The 14456-nt window shown below is 44.4% G+C and overlaps 1 protein-coding gene across 1 annotated transcript; it reads right to left on the reverse strand.

Moving 5' to 3' along the window:
- Positions 1 to 801: 801 nt before the first annotated feature.
- Positions 802 to 13984, reverse strand: ankrd13a (ankyrin repeat domain 13A). Its single transcript, XM_072664627.1, has 15 exons — positions 13591 to 13984; positions 12592 to 12727; positions 10103 to 10227; positions 9179 to 9224; positions 8833 to 8976; positions 8412 to 8601; positions 8246 to 8312; positions 7511 to 7592; positions 7195 to 7256; positions 6962 to 7092; positions 6652 to 6809; positions 6146 to 6295; positions 5821 to 5999; positions 5530 to 5594; positions 802 to 5384 (listed from the first exon to the last, which is right to left on the reverse strand). Exons 1-15 carry the CDS (start codon positions 13693 to 13695, stop codon positions 5195 to 5197), a joined length of 1830 nt encoding a protein of 609 aa, XP_072520728.1. The 5' UTR covers positions 13696 to 13984; the 3' UTR covers positions 802 to 5194.
- Positions 13985 to 14456: the final 472 nt, after the last annotated feature.

Raw genomic sequence — 14456 nt, forward strand, 5'->3', positions numbered from 1 at the left:
CATCAACGTCCACTTCTGCTGGAGGGCTGATTAGATAGACAGGTATCTGGTGGTGTGGATGTGTGTCAGAATGGAGATGATGAGTGATCTCCAGCAAACATGGCCATCAGGTGGGTGAGTGAGTGAGTGAGTGAGGGAGGGAGATTTCTGCATTAGAATACTGCCATCTGCTGGTGGATGTGAGGAGCACAGCCTAGAATGAAAAGGTCCTAAGTAGGCCTTCAGCAACCTAGAGAGTGTTCTTCGCTTTTAAGTCCCACACCGAGACTGTTCATTCTAATAAATGGCCGAAATTTAATGGAAAAGATCCCTGTGTAGGTTTAGCGTAGCGCAGCTGTGTGCCAATGCTTTGCTAAACTAGTTTGCTAGCTATAAACTGCTGAAGTCGTGTCGTTAGACTGTAGAATTATCTGACAGAAGCTTTTCAAAAATCGCTGCTGTCACGCCCTGTGGTAAACAAACCCATCCTAAGAGGCTGTGTGCAAATTTTACTCCCATATTTACCCTGATTCAATGATTTACGCCGTCCAAATATCTTCGCTATACCTCTGCTGGGAGCAAAGGCTATGACGCTTTTAGCCTTTCGAAATATCCTACCATGGTAGCATGCCTTACAATCCGGAGTAGGAAACGTCAGGGGTCCTAGTGTAAGGGTCTTATGTCCAAAGCGCAAGAGAGTTTATCATGAGGGGATTTCTAATCATCTAGAAATTCCGATTTCTAGATTTGTCTAGACAGAATCTCCGGTGCACCTCTAGAGAGAAAAAAAAAAGAACAGTCCTGAAATCCAAAGTCATATAAAGTGCTTTTATTGAACTGAAAACCTTGTTTTGTTTTGTTTTTTCCTCACACAGACATCACAGTTTTACAAATGTCTTCTGGATTTCTTCAATACGATTAGATTTTAACACATACAAACGCTCGCTTCCAACAGGACAGTTATTCCGAAAAAAATTAGCCTGTGCTAACCCTGATATGGTAAAGCTCGTTAGGTCATTTGGCAATTAGTTTCTTGAAAAAGTTCAACGAAACCCCCCCTCAAAAAAAAAAATCCCCACCAGAAATAAAAGGCCGCGGACGTCTTCGTCGGGCCCGGTAACGTAAAGACGATCTCTTCGGTTAGAAAACGAGTCACACGTTTCGACACTGGCACTGCCGTAGGTTTGGTCAGTTGCACTACGAGCAACGTTTGCTACATCAGTAAAGGTGGTGCGGCGACCTGCGGCCCATCCCAGGGGGTCATCGCACAGTGACGCCGAGGAAACGGCTGACATATGACGGAGGTTCAAGTTACTGGCACCTCCCAGAAAGCAAAAACGTCCCCACCCCACCTGAAGAAACCAGACATAATATTGTTTGTTTTTGCGTTGGCAGCTCTTGCGCTGGAAGCTGAAGGAAAGCACCTCTAGAGCGATGGAAGGCGAATTTACACCCCAGTTCCTGAATACCACAGAACAGGCTCTCCCACGTTCACCATCCTGCTCAACCACCATCAGTTCACATCACCCTGAAGAGCTTCGTTGAAGGCACGTGATTTCCCCCGCTCACCCAATTGAGCTATGATGCTAATGTAGCTAACAGGTAATGGAAGCTTTTACCTCACCGAATCACAGTGTCTTAGGTACAACCTATCAGACTAATATGGCTGAGGGGGGGGGGGGGGGCTTGTGTGGTGGCCACACCCCCTGCTCAGATGACTGTTTTTTTTTTTATTCAGAAGAGCGTAGAAACGCTGGGGGATGTGAAGAAAAAGTCGGAGTTTATTGATCTGGGCAGAACCAACGTCTTCGGATTAGCATTAGCAAGGACAGTTCCTACATTTTTCAGAGTTGCTCTGTTCTAGACAGAACTGTTCACAGTGGAGAAACTTCACAACGTGATTAGCTGCCATTTTTTTAGGTGGGACACACTTTACAGATTACTGGTGGCTACTGTTGAGAGTTTGTAGAGAGCAATAGCTACGAAGATTCTGTAAAGTTTGTCTGTAGCGAATGTTTGCTACGTTGGATGAACTTTGCAGAACATTGGTTGCTACTACTTGCTAGGTGGCACAAACTTTACAGGTTGTTGAGAACTACTGTTAAACGTTCGGACAAGCAATAGCTATGAAGATTCTGTAAAGCTCCATAGCTAATGTTTGCTACGTTGGACAAACTTTACAAAATATTGGTAGCTACTATTGACGGGTTGGACAAGCTTTACACAACACTGGTTGCAACTATTTGCTAGGTGGGACAAACTTTATAGATTGTTGGTTGCTACTGTGGAGACTTTGGATAAGCATTAGCAACAAAGAGTCTGTAAAGTTTGTCCGTATCGAATGTTTGCTACATTGGATGAACTTTGCAGAACATTGGTTGCTACTATTTGCTAGGTGGGACACACTTTGCAGGTTGTTGAGAACTACTGTTAAACTAATGGACAAGCAATAGCTATGAAGATTCTGTAAAGTTCCTCCATAGTTAATGTTTGCTACGTTGGATAAACTTTACAAAATATTGGTAGCTACTATTTGCTGGGTTGGACAAGCTTTACAGATTGTTGGTAGCAATTGTTGAGATTTTGGACAAGCATTAGCTACGAGCATTCTGTAAAGTTTGTCCATAGTTAATGTGTGCTACGTTGGATAGACTTTATAGAATGTTGGTAGCTACTGTTTGCTCGGTTCAGGGGTCGGACAAGCTTTACAGAATGTTCTAGCTAGTGTTGCTAGGTCGGACAAGCTTTACGGTATTCTGGTTTGCTTCGCTCTAGACGATTGACAGTGGTTAAAAAAATTAGATGTCTGAATTCTACAATCGCAGTGTAGGTATACAAGCAAGGCTTTGTGCAAAAAAATAGTCCCCAAAGGCCCCATTTTTTCAGGTTTGCCCATGTTTTACAATCATCAATGGTTCACTGGTGGTAGAATCCATACAAGTCTTGATGCTAACTGGTGCGGCGGTATAAGCGTCCATTAGCCTTGTAGCTCCATTGCAAAACAAAAGAAACCTCAGACACCAAACACGCCTCAGCTGATCGGGGTGAGGGGGGGACTGTGTGCCAGACTCTTGCTTTAAATACCAGTTAAACCAACAGACTCTTTGTTCCATATCTGGGGTGAAAACGAGGCAGCGTTGAAAAAAAGCTTGAGGCCCGTTTGTATCACTGGGTGAGTCTACGGTAGAAGAGCTCAGAGCAGGACGAAGTCTCTAGTCTTTTTCACAGTGAGGAGGCACAGTGGTTTCAGTATTGCTATCGGAGGCGGAGCACTCTCGTCTGAAGCTGGGGTCAGATATGTGGAAGCCTTTTGGCCTAGAGAACGCCCAGCGTTCATCCTGGAGACTGACCACCCTGCAGAGTTTGGCTCCGAATCCAATACAGCACATCTGGGATCATCCAGATCATCATCCAGACGCTCCAGAAGACCTTAATTAGCTGGGTAGGATTGAGGTTAGAACTTAGGCTGGACAAACTTTCCAGAAGGCTGGTAGCTACTGATGCTAGATTGGACCAACTTTACAGAAGGCTGGTAGCTCCTGCAGCTAGGCTGGATAAACCTTGTAAAACCTCAGTAGTTTCTGTTGCTAGGCTGGACAAACTTTACAGAAGGCTAGGGTAGGGTAACTTCTGCTGAAAGGCCTGTTGCTACTTTTGATAGATCGGACAAACTTTAAAAAAGGTTGGCACCTACTGTTGAGGTATCACAGTAACGATTTAGACGAATTAGACCCTGCAGGGTGGTAGATCTCTAGTTGACATACTTCGGAACTTTCCAAGCAAAAGGGGAACCAAGTCCATATATGCTTATGTCCCTCTAACCAGAATGTCCCATCACCAGACTCCTCTACACTGCTCCACCCACATGTGTTCTTTCATAGGCACTCTGGCTAGGTTGGACAAACTTTACAGATTGGCGGTAGCTACTGTTGAGAGTTTGGCCAAGCATTACCTACGAACATTCTGTAAAGTCTGTTCGTAGTTAATGTTTGATAGACTTTACATAATGTTGGTAGCTACTGTTTACTAGGTTGGACAAACTTTACAGAATGTTGGTAGCTACTGTTTGATAGGTTGGACAAACTTTACAGATTGGTGGTAGCTACTGTTGAAGGCTGGGACAAGCATTAGCTACAAACATTCTGTAAAGTTTGTCCGTAGTTAATGTTTGATTCGTTGGATAGACTTTACAGAATATTGAAAGCTACCGTTTACTAGGTTGGACAAACCTTGAGGGTTGGGACAGCAGCTAGGTTTTGGACAAACTTTACAGATTGGTGGTGTTGCTACTGTTGAGAGTTTGGCCAACCATTAGCTACGAACATTCTGTAAAGTTTGTCCGTAGTTAATGTTTAATACGTTGGATAGACTTTACATAATGTTGGTAGCTACTTTTTGCTGGGTTGGACAAACTTTACAGACTGGTGGTAGCTACTGTTTGCTAGGTTGGACAAACTTTACAGATTGGTGGTAGCTACAGTTGAGGTTTTAGACCAGCTTTACAGAATATTACGTTGCTAGGTCGGACAATCTTTACGGACGCCATTAAAAGTACAGATTAAAAGTTTGATGTTAATTTCAGTTATTAGTCAAGTGTGTTGTGCTAGATGTTTACAAACAAAAAATCCCGGTAGCTACGAAAGAACACATTTGTTGGCGGAGCCTGTATAAGTTCTTTTCCAAGCGTTTCTACAGGAACCAATAAGAACCCTGAGATACTGTAACGACAGGAAAGCCCACGCTTAAAAAAAACTGAAGACACCTTACTTTTACAGTTCTGCTACTTATACCACAAACATGAACATTCATACATTCGCATACAGAAACACGCCGCCGCGTTTGGCCTTTCAGGGACACTGACGACCACATACTCCGTTATCAACATAATCTCAATGAAGCAGCTCGGAGGTCCTCTCCGAATCTCGAGAGAGGCAGAAAAAGAGAGAAGGTTATCCATACCAAACCATACATGTGAGAAATCTTTCAAAAATAATCCTTTGTGATCATCAAACAGGAGTTAGAGGAACTGTGTTTTTACACTGAAGGTTAAGAAAGGAGACGGTTCCCGTATGAAGTATGGAGGCGAACGCTAGTCAGTGGCAGAGTAGGACGTGGCTGGCTGCAACGATTATTAAAAAAAAAAAAAAAGATTCGCCCTTTTGTCCTTTCCCGTCTCCTCCACCTCCTCCTCCTCCGTCTCCGGTACTCGCTCGTCTCATTTCTCCGTGAGCGAAAGCTGCAGGATCCTCTCCAGCTCCTCCTCCTCCTCTTTCCTCCTCTTCTCCTCCTCCTGCTGGGCGCGGCTGGACAGCTCGAGGGCCAGCCGCAGGTCGGAGTCTGGGCTGGAGGCCGAGCCGGAGCTGGTGGGAGTGGTGTCCAGGTCCGGGACGCCTTCGGAGACAGTCCTGAGGGACATATATATATATATGGGTCAACATGATGCAGAAGCAAGGGATAGAGAGACGTGCTATAGATTTCGTTCACAGATGACTGGCGAATCAGATCACCGCATTGATGAGTAGGGGTTTAGGAGGTGTGTGCAGCACTCACCCATCACTGAGGCTATTTGAGGCCATTCCTTGTGTCAGAATCCCATTGGAATCCCCCCAAGATTCCTAGATATTAAAACACATAAAATAGCATTCAATAGCACAAAAGCACCGGCATGTTTACGGTTTGAGGTGACGGGTGATTCAGGACGTACACGGCGTATTGTATTCTGGACCAAACGGACTGGGCGAGTGGACGGTACGCTTTGAAAACCATGTATTATCATAGTAAAATAAAGATGGAGGTAAATTACATAATAACCCAAATACGAGCGAATAGCTGGTGTCTGACCTGTGGACTGTAGCCGCCGGACTCCAGCAGGCTCTGGTGAATGGCGTACTGCAGCAGCTCCTCGTCGTGGTTGGACGCATGGTGGCGTGGTGCGCTGTGTCTGTTGCCCCCGCGGATGCGGTAGTGAGAAGGAACGGTGAACACGGCGGGACACACCTGGAACGGGCCGGCGCATAGAGCTAGCGAGGGAAAGCGCAGCACAATATTTATTGATGTAGTTTTAACATAAATAGCACCTAGCAGAAGCTTGTGCTCTCCCCGGCCCTGGACACCGATGGCAAAGCGGCATGCCCTACATCAGCAAGCGTTAGCTGGAGCGACGTACCTTCTCTGGACTCTCTGTCATTTTCTCCGTTCTCGGATGTTGGCGAAGGAGTTGCAGATGCTTGAGTCTCGTCCAAAGGCTCATCAGTACTGCACTGGTTGACGCTTCCGAACGTGATGCGGGCGTTGAGAACGTGGAACAGCGGAATTTCTGACGAGATAAACAACGACAAAGCTCGGATCCACCACACCTGTACCTCCTATATCCAGATTCAGGCCCTGAAGGCCTTCACTACCTGGGCCAGGTGTTTTGGATTCGTGTGCAACTGCTGCTGGGTGGGCTGTGGGTTGCACCGCAGGACAGAGCTTTCACTAATTGATGAAAAAAAGGTCCAGGCTGAGCTTCCCGAAAGCATCCAAGCACAAAAATGACCCTTGGACCCCATGTCTATTATATATCAGGCGTTATATATATATATATATATATATATATACATTCGTAACTGCTGCGAAGTGCTTGGACCCCCATGATTGCCACTTGTGATTTATAGCATGTTGGGCACCTACCGATCTTGACGGGGAAGCCTGGGGGAAAGCGGAGGGTGATGAAGTCGCGGAGGCGGGCGAAGTGCGTGCTGGTGCGGGCCATCAGGTCGATGATGGGGGTCACCTGCTCCACCAGAGAGAGGGGGTGCTCCTCACTCATCCACAGCGTGCCCTTAAACCTGCCACACATGCACACCAAGTAAGTAGTCAAACCACCAACTGAACTAACAGTTAACTAGCTGGTAGCATCGTGCGAGAGGTGGAGTCCTAGCTAGAGGGTGCGGTGTGAATTAGCCATGATATAAACTAAACTGGTAGTGGTGGATTCGACCTTTGGGTTCTGATGGTGAGCTCGATGGGCCGGCCAATGTCCCGGTCTTGCAGGTCGAAGTCTGGGTTGAAGTATTCCTCTGGAGTGATGGCTGTAGGGTTTGTGGCCGTAGCGAACTCCAGGGTCAAGTCCTGCCAGTTTGTGCAAAATAATAAAGAAGAATTATTATTATTATGATGATGATGATAATTCTAAGATGCTGGAAGGAATTTATGTGAGCAAACAGCCCTTACCCCTTGAGCGCTGACCTGCTGCTCTACTGTCCCGAGAAAAGACTCCAGGATGTTCCGCTTACCTGCAGCAGAGAGAAACACACCTCTGTACTTTAACCCGCATTCCTTCCAGAGGAGGAGCACAACCACTGCGCCTCATTTACAAGTGGGCCGACCCGAATCGAATAGGCCGTAAAAAGGGGGGACTTTTATTTTGAAAAGCATCGTTTCTCGCTAATCGCTTGTGACAGGCTCACAGAATTATACTTAATAGCCTAATAAATTAACTGAATTGGACCCATGCACACTGACAAGCCCAATGGGTGGGTCCAGTTACTTTTGATTCGGGCCTTTTCCTCGTCAGTGAGGTGCTCCGTTCTTGTCCGGATCACGACGTTCACATTGTTGACGGAGAATACCTGCCAGGAAAAAAATTAATAAATATAAATAAATAATAAATAAAAATAAATAAAAATATCAGTCATTCTAATTATGTGATAGCTTGAAGACAGCTTGGTTATAACCCTCCCAGCTCCGCAGCCGGCCACACTACATACTTCAGCACTAATTCTGTCAGCTATTATTAGCTCTGCTGTTGTTTCATAACAATACACAGGAAGGAATGAGGATGAGGATAAATGTCACACTTGGATGTTTTACAGGAGGTTAAATACGAGTTAGTTGTTGTGATTCGTTGGATTTGATTCAGTAGTTAAATCCCAATGAACTGCATTTGATTCTTAATGCATGATTAAGTCATTAATCACAATGAACTGCATTTGATTCAGTAGTTAATCACAATGAATCGTATTTGATTCTGTGTTTAAGTTGTGATGAATCTGATCTGATTTAGTAGTTAATCACAATGAACTGCATTTGATTCAATGATTAAAGAATGATTACTTGGATTTGATTCAGTAGTTAATCAATTAATCTCATTTGATTCTGTGGTTAAGTTGTGATGAATCCAATTTGATTCGGTAGTGAATCTAAATGAAGTTGAAACATTGGACTCTTCTTGGATTTGATTCAGTGATTAATGGCAATGAACTGCATTTGATTCTTCACTCACCTTCGCCTCGAACCCGTTCACTGCTTCCGTCCTGTCCGTTCTCCAGCCCCAGATTCCAGACTTGCACCTGGACACACAATCAGCATCACAAAACAAGCCTGTACTGCCTCGAAGCGATCGATCGATTGATCGACCATGACCTGGAACTCTACCCAACGAGCATCACCTCTCGAACGAGATGTCCTTGGTGTCCAGGTATGTGTTGACGATGGGCGTGGTCAGTCGCTTGGCTACCTCCTGTTCATTGGGCTCCATGGAGTCGAGTGTGACTTCCTCTATCTCGCGGGAGATGTCGAACCTCTCCGTGTCCACCACTTCCTCCTCATGGTTCACCTCCATCAGCTCAGCACAGCTGTCTGCACACACAAAAGAGAACAGGGTGAGGTCTCGGCCCCTCCGGACCTCCAGTCACTGGTTGCGGCCTATCTTTAAGGGCTCGAACCCCTTAAATTTCACTCTTCAAGATCTGAACTTCTGTCTGTATCAGTTTGACCAGCAGATAGCGCAACTCTGCTGTAGCACTGAAAGCTGAAAATCACACAGAAGGACATGCATGTGTGTGTGTGTGTGTGTGTGTGTGTGTGTACCGTCTCCTTTGAAGATGTAGCTGCGTCGCCCTCTGACCCAGGTCATGTTCTCGAAGCCCAGCAGGGTGGCGTCCACTCTCAGATTGGCACCGCTCTTCCAGATCCGACACACATCGCTGGGACACATGTGGGACACCAGGGGGACTGCGGGCAGGCCGGACAGAACACCATCAACACAAACACCAACCACGAGGCCTTCACATAGGCCGAAACGGGTGGGGCTAACCTGCTGTAAGCTGAAAGGGTGGGGCTAAAATGCTGTGGGCTGAATGGGTGGGGCTAAACTGCTGTGGGCTGAATGGGTGGGGCTAAACTGAGACAGAAATAGAAACAGTGCAGCACTTACTCCAACTGGTGAACTCCCACTTCATCTCCATGTAGAAATCTGGAGACTGGAGCAGAGGGAAACTTCACATGAACACACTCAGACCACTGCAGTCACTCACAGAGCTACTCCCTCCACCACACCGCTGTTCGCCAACTCTGGAAGACTGTCGAAAGCTTATTCTAACCAGTCTTAGCCATGTTTGACATGTTGTTAGCTAGCTAAATCGATCAAACTGCTGGTCACCAACTCTGGAAATTAGTTTTCAGCTCATTCTAACTGGTTTTAGCCATGTTTAACATGTTGTTGGCTAGCTACATCTACAAAAACTTGTTTTTTAAGCCTATTCTAAGTGTTGTTAGACATTTTTTGCTAAAATCTCATTAGCTAAATCGTCCAATCCGCTGTTAGCTAACTCTGGAAATTTGTGTTTAGCTTATTCTAACTGTTTTTAGCCATGTTTAACATGTTGTTGGCTAACGAAATCTACAAAATTGCAGTTGGCTAACTCTGGAAAACAGTTTTTTAAGCTTATTCTAAGTGTTTTTAGCCATTTTTAACATGTTGTTAGCTAGCTTAATCTACCGAACTGCTGTTCACTAACTCAGGAAAACTGTATTTAGCTTATTCTAACTGATTTTAGCCATTTTTAACATGTTGTTGGCTAACGAAATCTACAAAATTGCAGTTGGCCCACTCTGGAAAACTGTTTTTTGAGCTTATTCTAAGTGTTGTTAGCCATTTTCTGCTAAAAACGTATTAGCTAAATCGACCAATCCGCTGTTAGCTAACTCTGGAAATTTGTTTTAAGCTTATTCTAACTGTTTTTAGACATGTTTAACATGTTTTAGCTTATTTTATCTTTTGTAAGAAATATTTTACAAAAATGGCTAAACCGTTTTCAGTGTTTCTGCTGACTTAGCGAACCGCTGACAGGAAACCCACCTCCCGGATTTTGCACAGTAATTCCGGCACGCCCCCGAGCGCCGTGGAGGCTTTGAGGTAATCACGCCGCTGCAGGATCAGCTGCACCATCTCCGGGTCTCCAGTACTGACTGCCTCCTGGAGGACTGGGTAAACACACACACACACACACACTTTATATAAGTTTCAGATGTATTATGTATATGTAATATATAAAGACAGTTATTAATTATTATTTAATAATCATTATTAAATCATTAGAATTATTAGAATGACCACATCCTCTCTGGGAAGTGATGAGCAGCGCCTCCGTCCTCCTGCTCTAGCAGAGCGCTCGGCTTCCTCACTGCTAGTTCGGGTTTCTGTTATCTGATGGTGTTTTTCCTCTATGGGAGAAACCCTCGAGCTGCACAGAGCAGCCGTGCATGCAGAGCGTTTACTTTTACCGTCACACACACACACACACACACACACACACACACACACACACACACACACACACACACATATGCCAGCAGCTGTTTCTCGAGAGTTTATATTTAACTCCTTAAACTCAATGGTTGTTATTCACTTATTAAATGATTCAGTATCTACTAGGATTCTTTCAAAAACTACTGTGAGTTACTCAGAAACTACTGTGATTGACTCAGTATCTACAACAAATGATTCAGTAACTACTGTGAATTACTCAATAAACACTATTAATGATTCAGTACTTACTATAAATTGCTTAGTAACTACTGTAAATTTTGTATCTACTACAAATGATTCTGTAACTACTGTGAATTACTCAGTATCTACTACAAATGATTCTGTATCTACTACAAATGATTCTGTAACTACTGTGAATTACTCAGTATCTACTACAAATGATTCAGTATCTACTGTGAATAACTGTATCTACTACAAATGATTCTGTATCCACTGTGAATTACACAGTATCTACTACAAATGTTTATGTATCTACTACAAATGATTCAGTATCCACTGTGAATTACTCAGTATCTACTACAAATGTTTATGTATCTACTACAAATGATTCAGTATCCACTGTGAATTACTCAGTATCTACTACAAATGTTTATGCATCTACTACAAATGATTCAGTATCCACTGTGAATTACTCAGTATCTACTATAAATGATTTCGTATCTACTACAAATGATTCAGTATCTACTGTGAATCACTCAGTATCTACTACAAATGATTCAGTAACTACTGTTAATAACTCTGTATCTACTACAAATGATTCAGTATCTACTGTGAATTACTCAGTATCTACTACAAATGATTCAGTATCTACTGTGAATTACTCAGTATCTACTACAAATGATTCAGTATCTACAAATGATTCTGTATCTACTGTGAACTACTCAATATCTACTACAAATGATTCAGTGACTACTGTGACCAACTCTATATCTACTACAAATGATTCAGTGACTACTGTGAATAACTATCTACTACAAATGATTCAGTATCTACTGTGAATTACTCAGTATCTACTACAAATGATTCAGTGACTACTGTGACCTACTCTATATCTACTACAAATGATTCAGTAACTACTGTGAATTACTCAGTATCTACTACAAATGATTCAGTGACTACTGTGACCTACTCTATATCTACTACAAATGATTCAGTAACTACTGTGACCTACTCTATATCTACTACAAATGATTCGGTAACTACTGTGAATTACTCAGTATCTACTACAAATGATTCAGTGACTACTGTGAATTACTCTATATCTACTACAAATGATTCTGTATCTACTGTAAATTACTCTGTATCTACTACAAATGATTCTGTATCTACTGTAAATTACTCAGTATCTACTACAAATGATTCAGTAACTACTGTGAATTACTCTGTATCTACTACAAATGATTCTGTATCTACTGTGAATTACTCAGTATCTACTACAAATGATTCAGTGACTACTGTGAATTACTCTATATCTACTACAAATGATTCAGTAACTACTGTGAATAACTCAGTATCTACTACAAATGATTCTGTATCTACTGTGAACACTCAGTAAGAAACACTGCTACAGAATGATCATCAGGTACCGTAACGAATCTTGCTCAGATGTTCAGCGGCTCGTAATCGGACACAAACATCCCGCGCCGAAACAGAAAGAGGAACCGCAGCTCTAAAACCAGTTGGTCTGGTGAGACCAGTGATGGTACAGACTCTCAGTTATGCGCGCAGCATTGAAAGCAAAGGTTAAACCACTGATTAGCATGGTGCTAACTGCATCTCACAGCGCACAGCGTCCTACTGAGGCTGTTTACGCCCAACTTCAGTGTGTATGTGTGAGAGATTCTGATGATCATGAAGGTCAGGTGTAAACACACTCAAACCTCGTGTGGACGGGGTTGAGAGATGGGTCTGGACCACATCACTGAAGCGCACACACACACACACACAAAGCCACTGATGCTATGTGATGACATATCTGAATGGTAGGGTGTGTGTGTGTGTGTGTGTGTAACACTCACCAGTCCAGTTTTTGGCATTTTCTTTGGTCACCTCGGCCCCGTGTCTCAGCAACACTCTGACGGACTCCAGGTGGCCCAGAGACACAGCCAAGTGCAGCGGGGTCCTGCCTCGGGGGTCCACCTCCTCAATGTTGTGCTGGAACCCAGACAAATACGGTACAATCAGCAGCCGTTAGCGGTTTCATCAGGGTCACCCTACCTAGACCCAAATGACCATCCATCAATCCATCCATCCATCCATCTCCTTATCTGCTTCCTCCTGGTCCGCGTCCCAGTGGGCACTAAGCCTCAAAAATACACCAAAACTATTTGGACGGGAGCCACGCACTCCACAGCTCATCCCAAAGATCTTGGATGGAGCTCCATCACCCCAAACCTGCTCTACACCTCCCTAGCTGACTTGGTAGGTGGACACGGTGGAGACAGCAGTGACATCAATGGCTGCCAGACAGCTCATTAGACACCGTCTAGACGTCGTCTAGACATACAGTGTACGTGTTAATTAATGAGATTATCTAATAAATAATGATGATGATGATGATGATGATGATGATCTGAATGTAGCTGGTGAGTGCTAATGATCACAGCTAGCATTTACTGTAGCCCAGCTAGATAGCTAGCCTAGCTAACTAGCTAGCTAAACAGCCTCTCTAGCCCTAGTCCTAACACTACTACATTTTAGCTATGCTAGCTATGGTAATGTTTATAGCTGGCTGGCTGGCTGGATGTGAACTCCAAGGCTACATGACACTCAGCTCAGGGTTTAATGGTCAACCACAGCCTAGCTAGCTAACTCAGCTAGCCAGCTACCCTCCCTCCCTCCCTCCATCACCATGCTAAAGCTAAAGCTAACAGCACCCAGCTAGCCCGGCTACAGCAGCTGTGCCTGATCGCCGCTCTGGGCGATCATCTTCAGGCTGTAAGTCGTGATGAAGGGGCTGGGGGTCCTGATGGTGCTCAGCAGGAGGAGGAGGAGGTGGTGGTGGGGTGGGGGGTTACCGTGGGCAGCTCCTTCTCCAGGTTCCTGTAGTCATTCTCCCACACCAGGCAGTGCAGGCGAAACTTCAGCCTGAAGTCCTCCGAGTCTTCACTGCTGCTCAACATCCTCTCTTCTCCCCCTTCTCACCAAAGCGCCGCTGAAAAAGCCCGAGGAGACTCTTATCAACAGAGCGACGCATTTATCGAGGCGAGGAGCGGAGCTGTCCCAGCGCAGGAGGTCCCCCAAAACCCCCCAACTTTCAAAACATTAACTTCTCTACAAAACAAGGACGTGACAGGACGAGACCACTCGCGCTCACAAGTAGGGGGCGACGAAGCGCAGCAAACGCTCCGTAATACACGAGAAATCAGATTTATTAACAACAACAGCATAATAATAATAATAATAATAATAATAATACCCCAAGCTCTGAAATAGATGATATTTTCGTTGAATATTTCAATAAGATTGAAGAATATTAGCAAAGGAATGAAGTTCGAGCATGCGCGTTATGGTCCGCTCTAGAAATGATGGACTGGACCATTTTCACTTCCGAGAGGGGGGTTGTTTACACTCTCTGTGCCAATTTACTATTCGAGTTTTATTGTGTTTTTAATTATTTAGTAATGCAGCCGAGCTGAAATGACATTAGCGTTCAGATTACACTCCAAATCCGCGTTAGTTTGCGTTTATGAAGGTTGTAAACTGATGCTGGGTCGGTCACACCTTCTGGGCGTGTTCCCAACGACTCACTCGTCCGCTTGCTCCCTTCCCTTCGACAAGGCAGGGCATTTCCAGCTAGGAAGGCAGCAGCCAGTCGAGAAGTGCTTCATTTGGGTTGCCAATCTCAAGGACGCATGCGCAAGTGCACTACTTCTGACTTCAG

The sequence above is a fragment of the Salminus brasiliensis genome, chromosome 20 (assembly GCF_030463535.1).
Source record: "Salminus brasiliensis chromosome 20, fSalBra1.hap2, whole genome shotgun sequence".
Taxonomy (NCBI): Eukaryota; Metazoa; Chordata; class Actinopteri; order Characiformes; family Bryconidae; genus Salminus; species Salminus brasiliensis.

What these genes read in the sequence shown, in the direction of transcription:
- ankrd13a (XM_072664627.1), bottom strand. Translation starts at nt 13,695, where the DNA reads ATGTTGAGCAGCAGTGAAGACTCGGAGGACTTCAGGCTGAAGTTTCGC. An exon ending in GTGGGAGTTCACCAGTTGGA is followed by an intron (nt 8,977 to 9,178) that starts GTAAGTGCTGCA and finishes GCCTGCCCGCAG; the next exon opens with TCCCCCTGGTGTCCCACATG. An exon ending in GGAAAAGGCCCGAATCAAAA is followed by an intron (nt 7,257 to 7,510) that starts GTAACTGGACCC and finishes TCTCTGCTGCAG; the next exon opens with GTAAGCGGAACATCCTGGAG.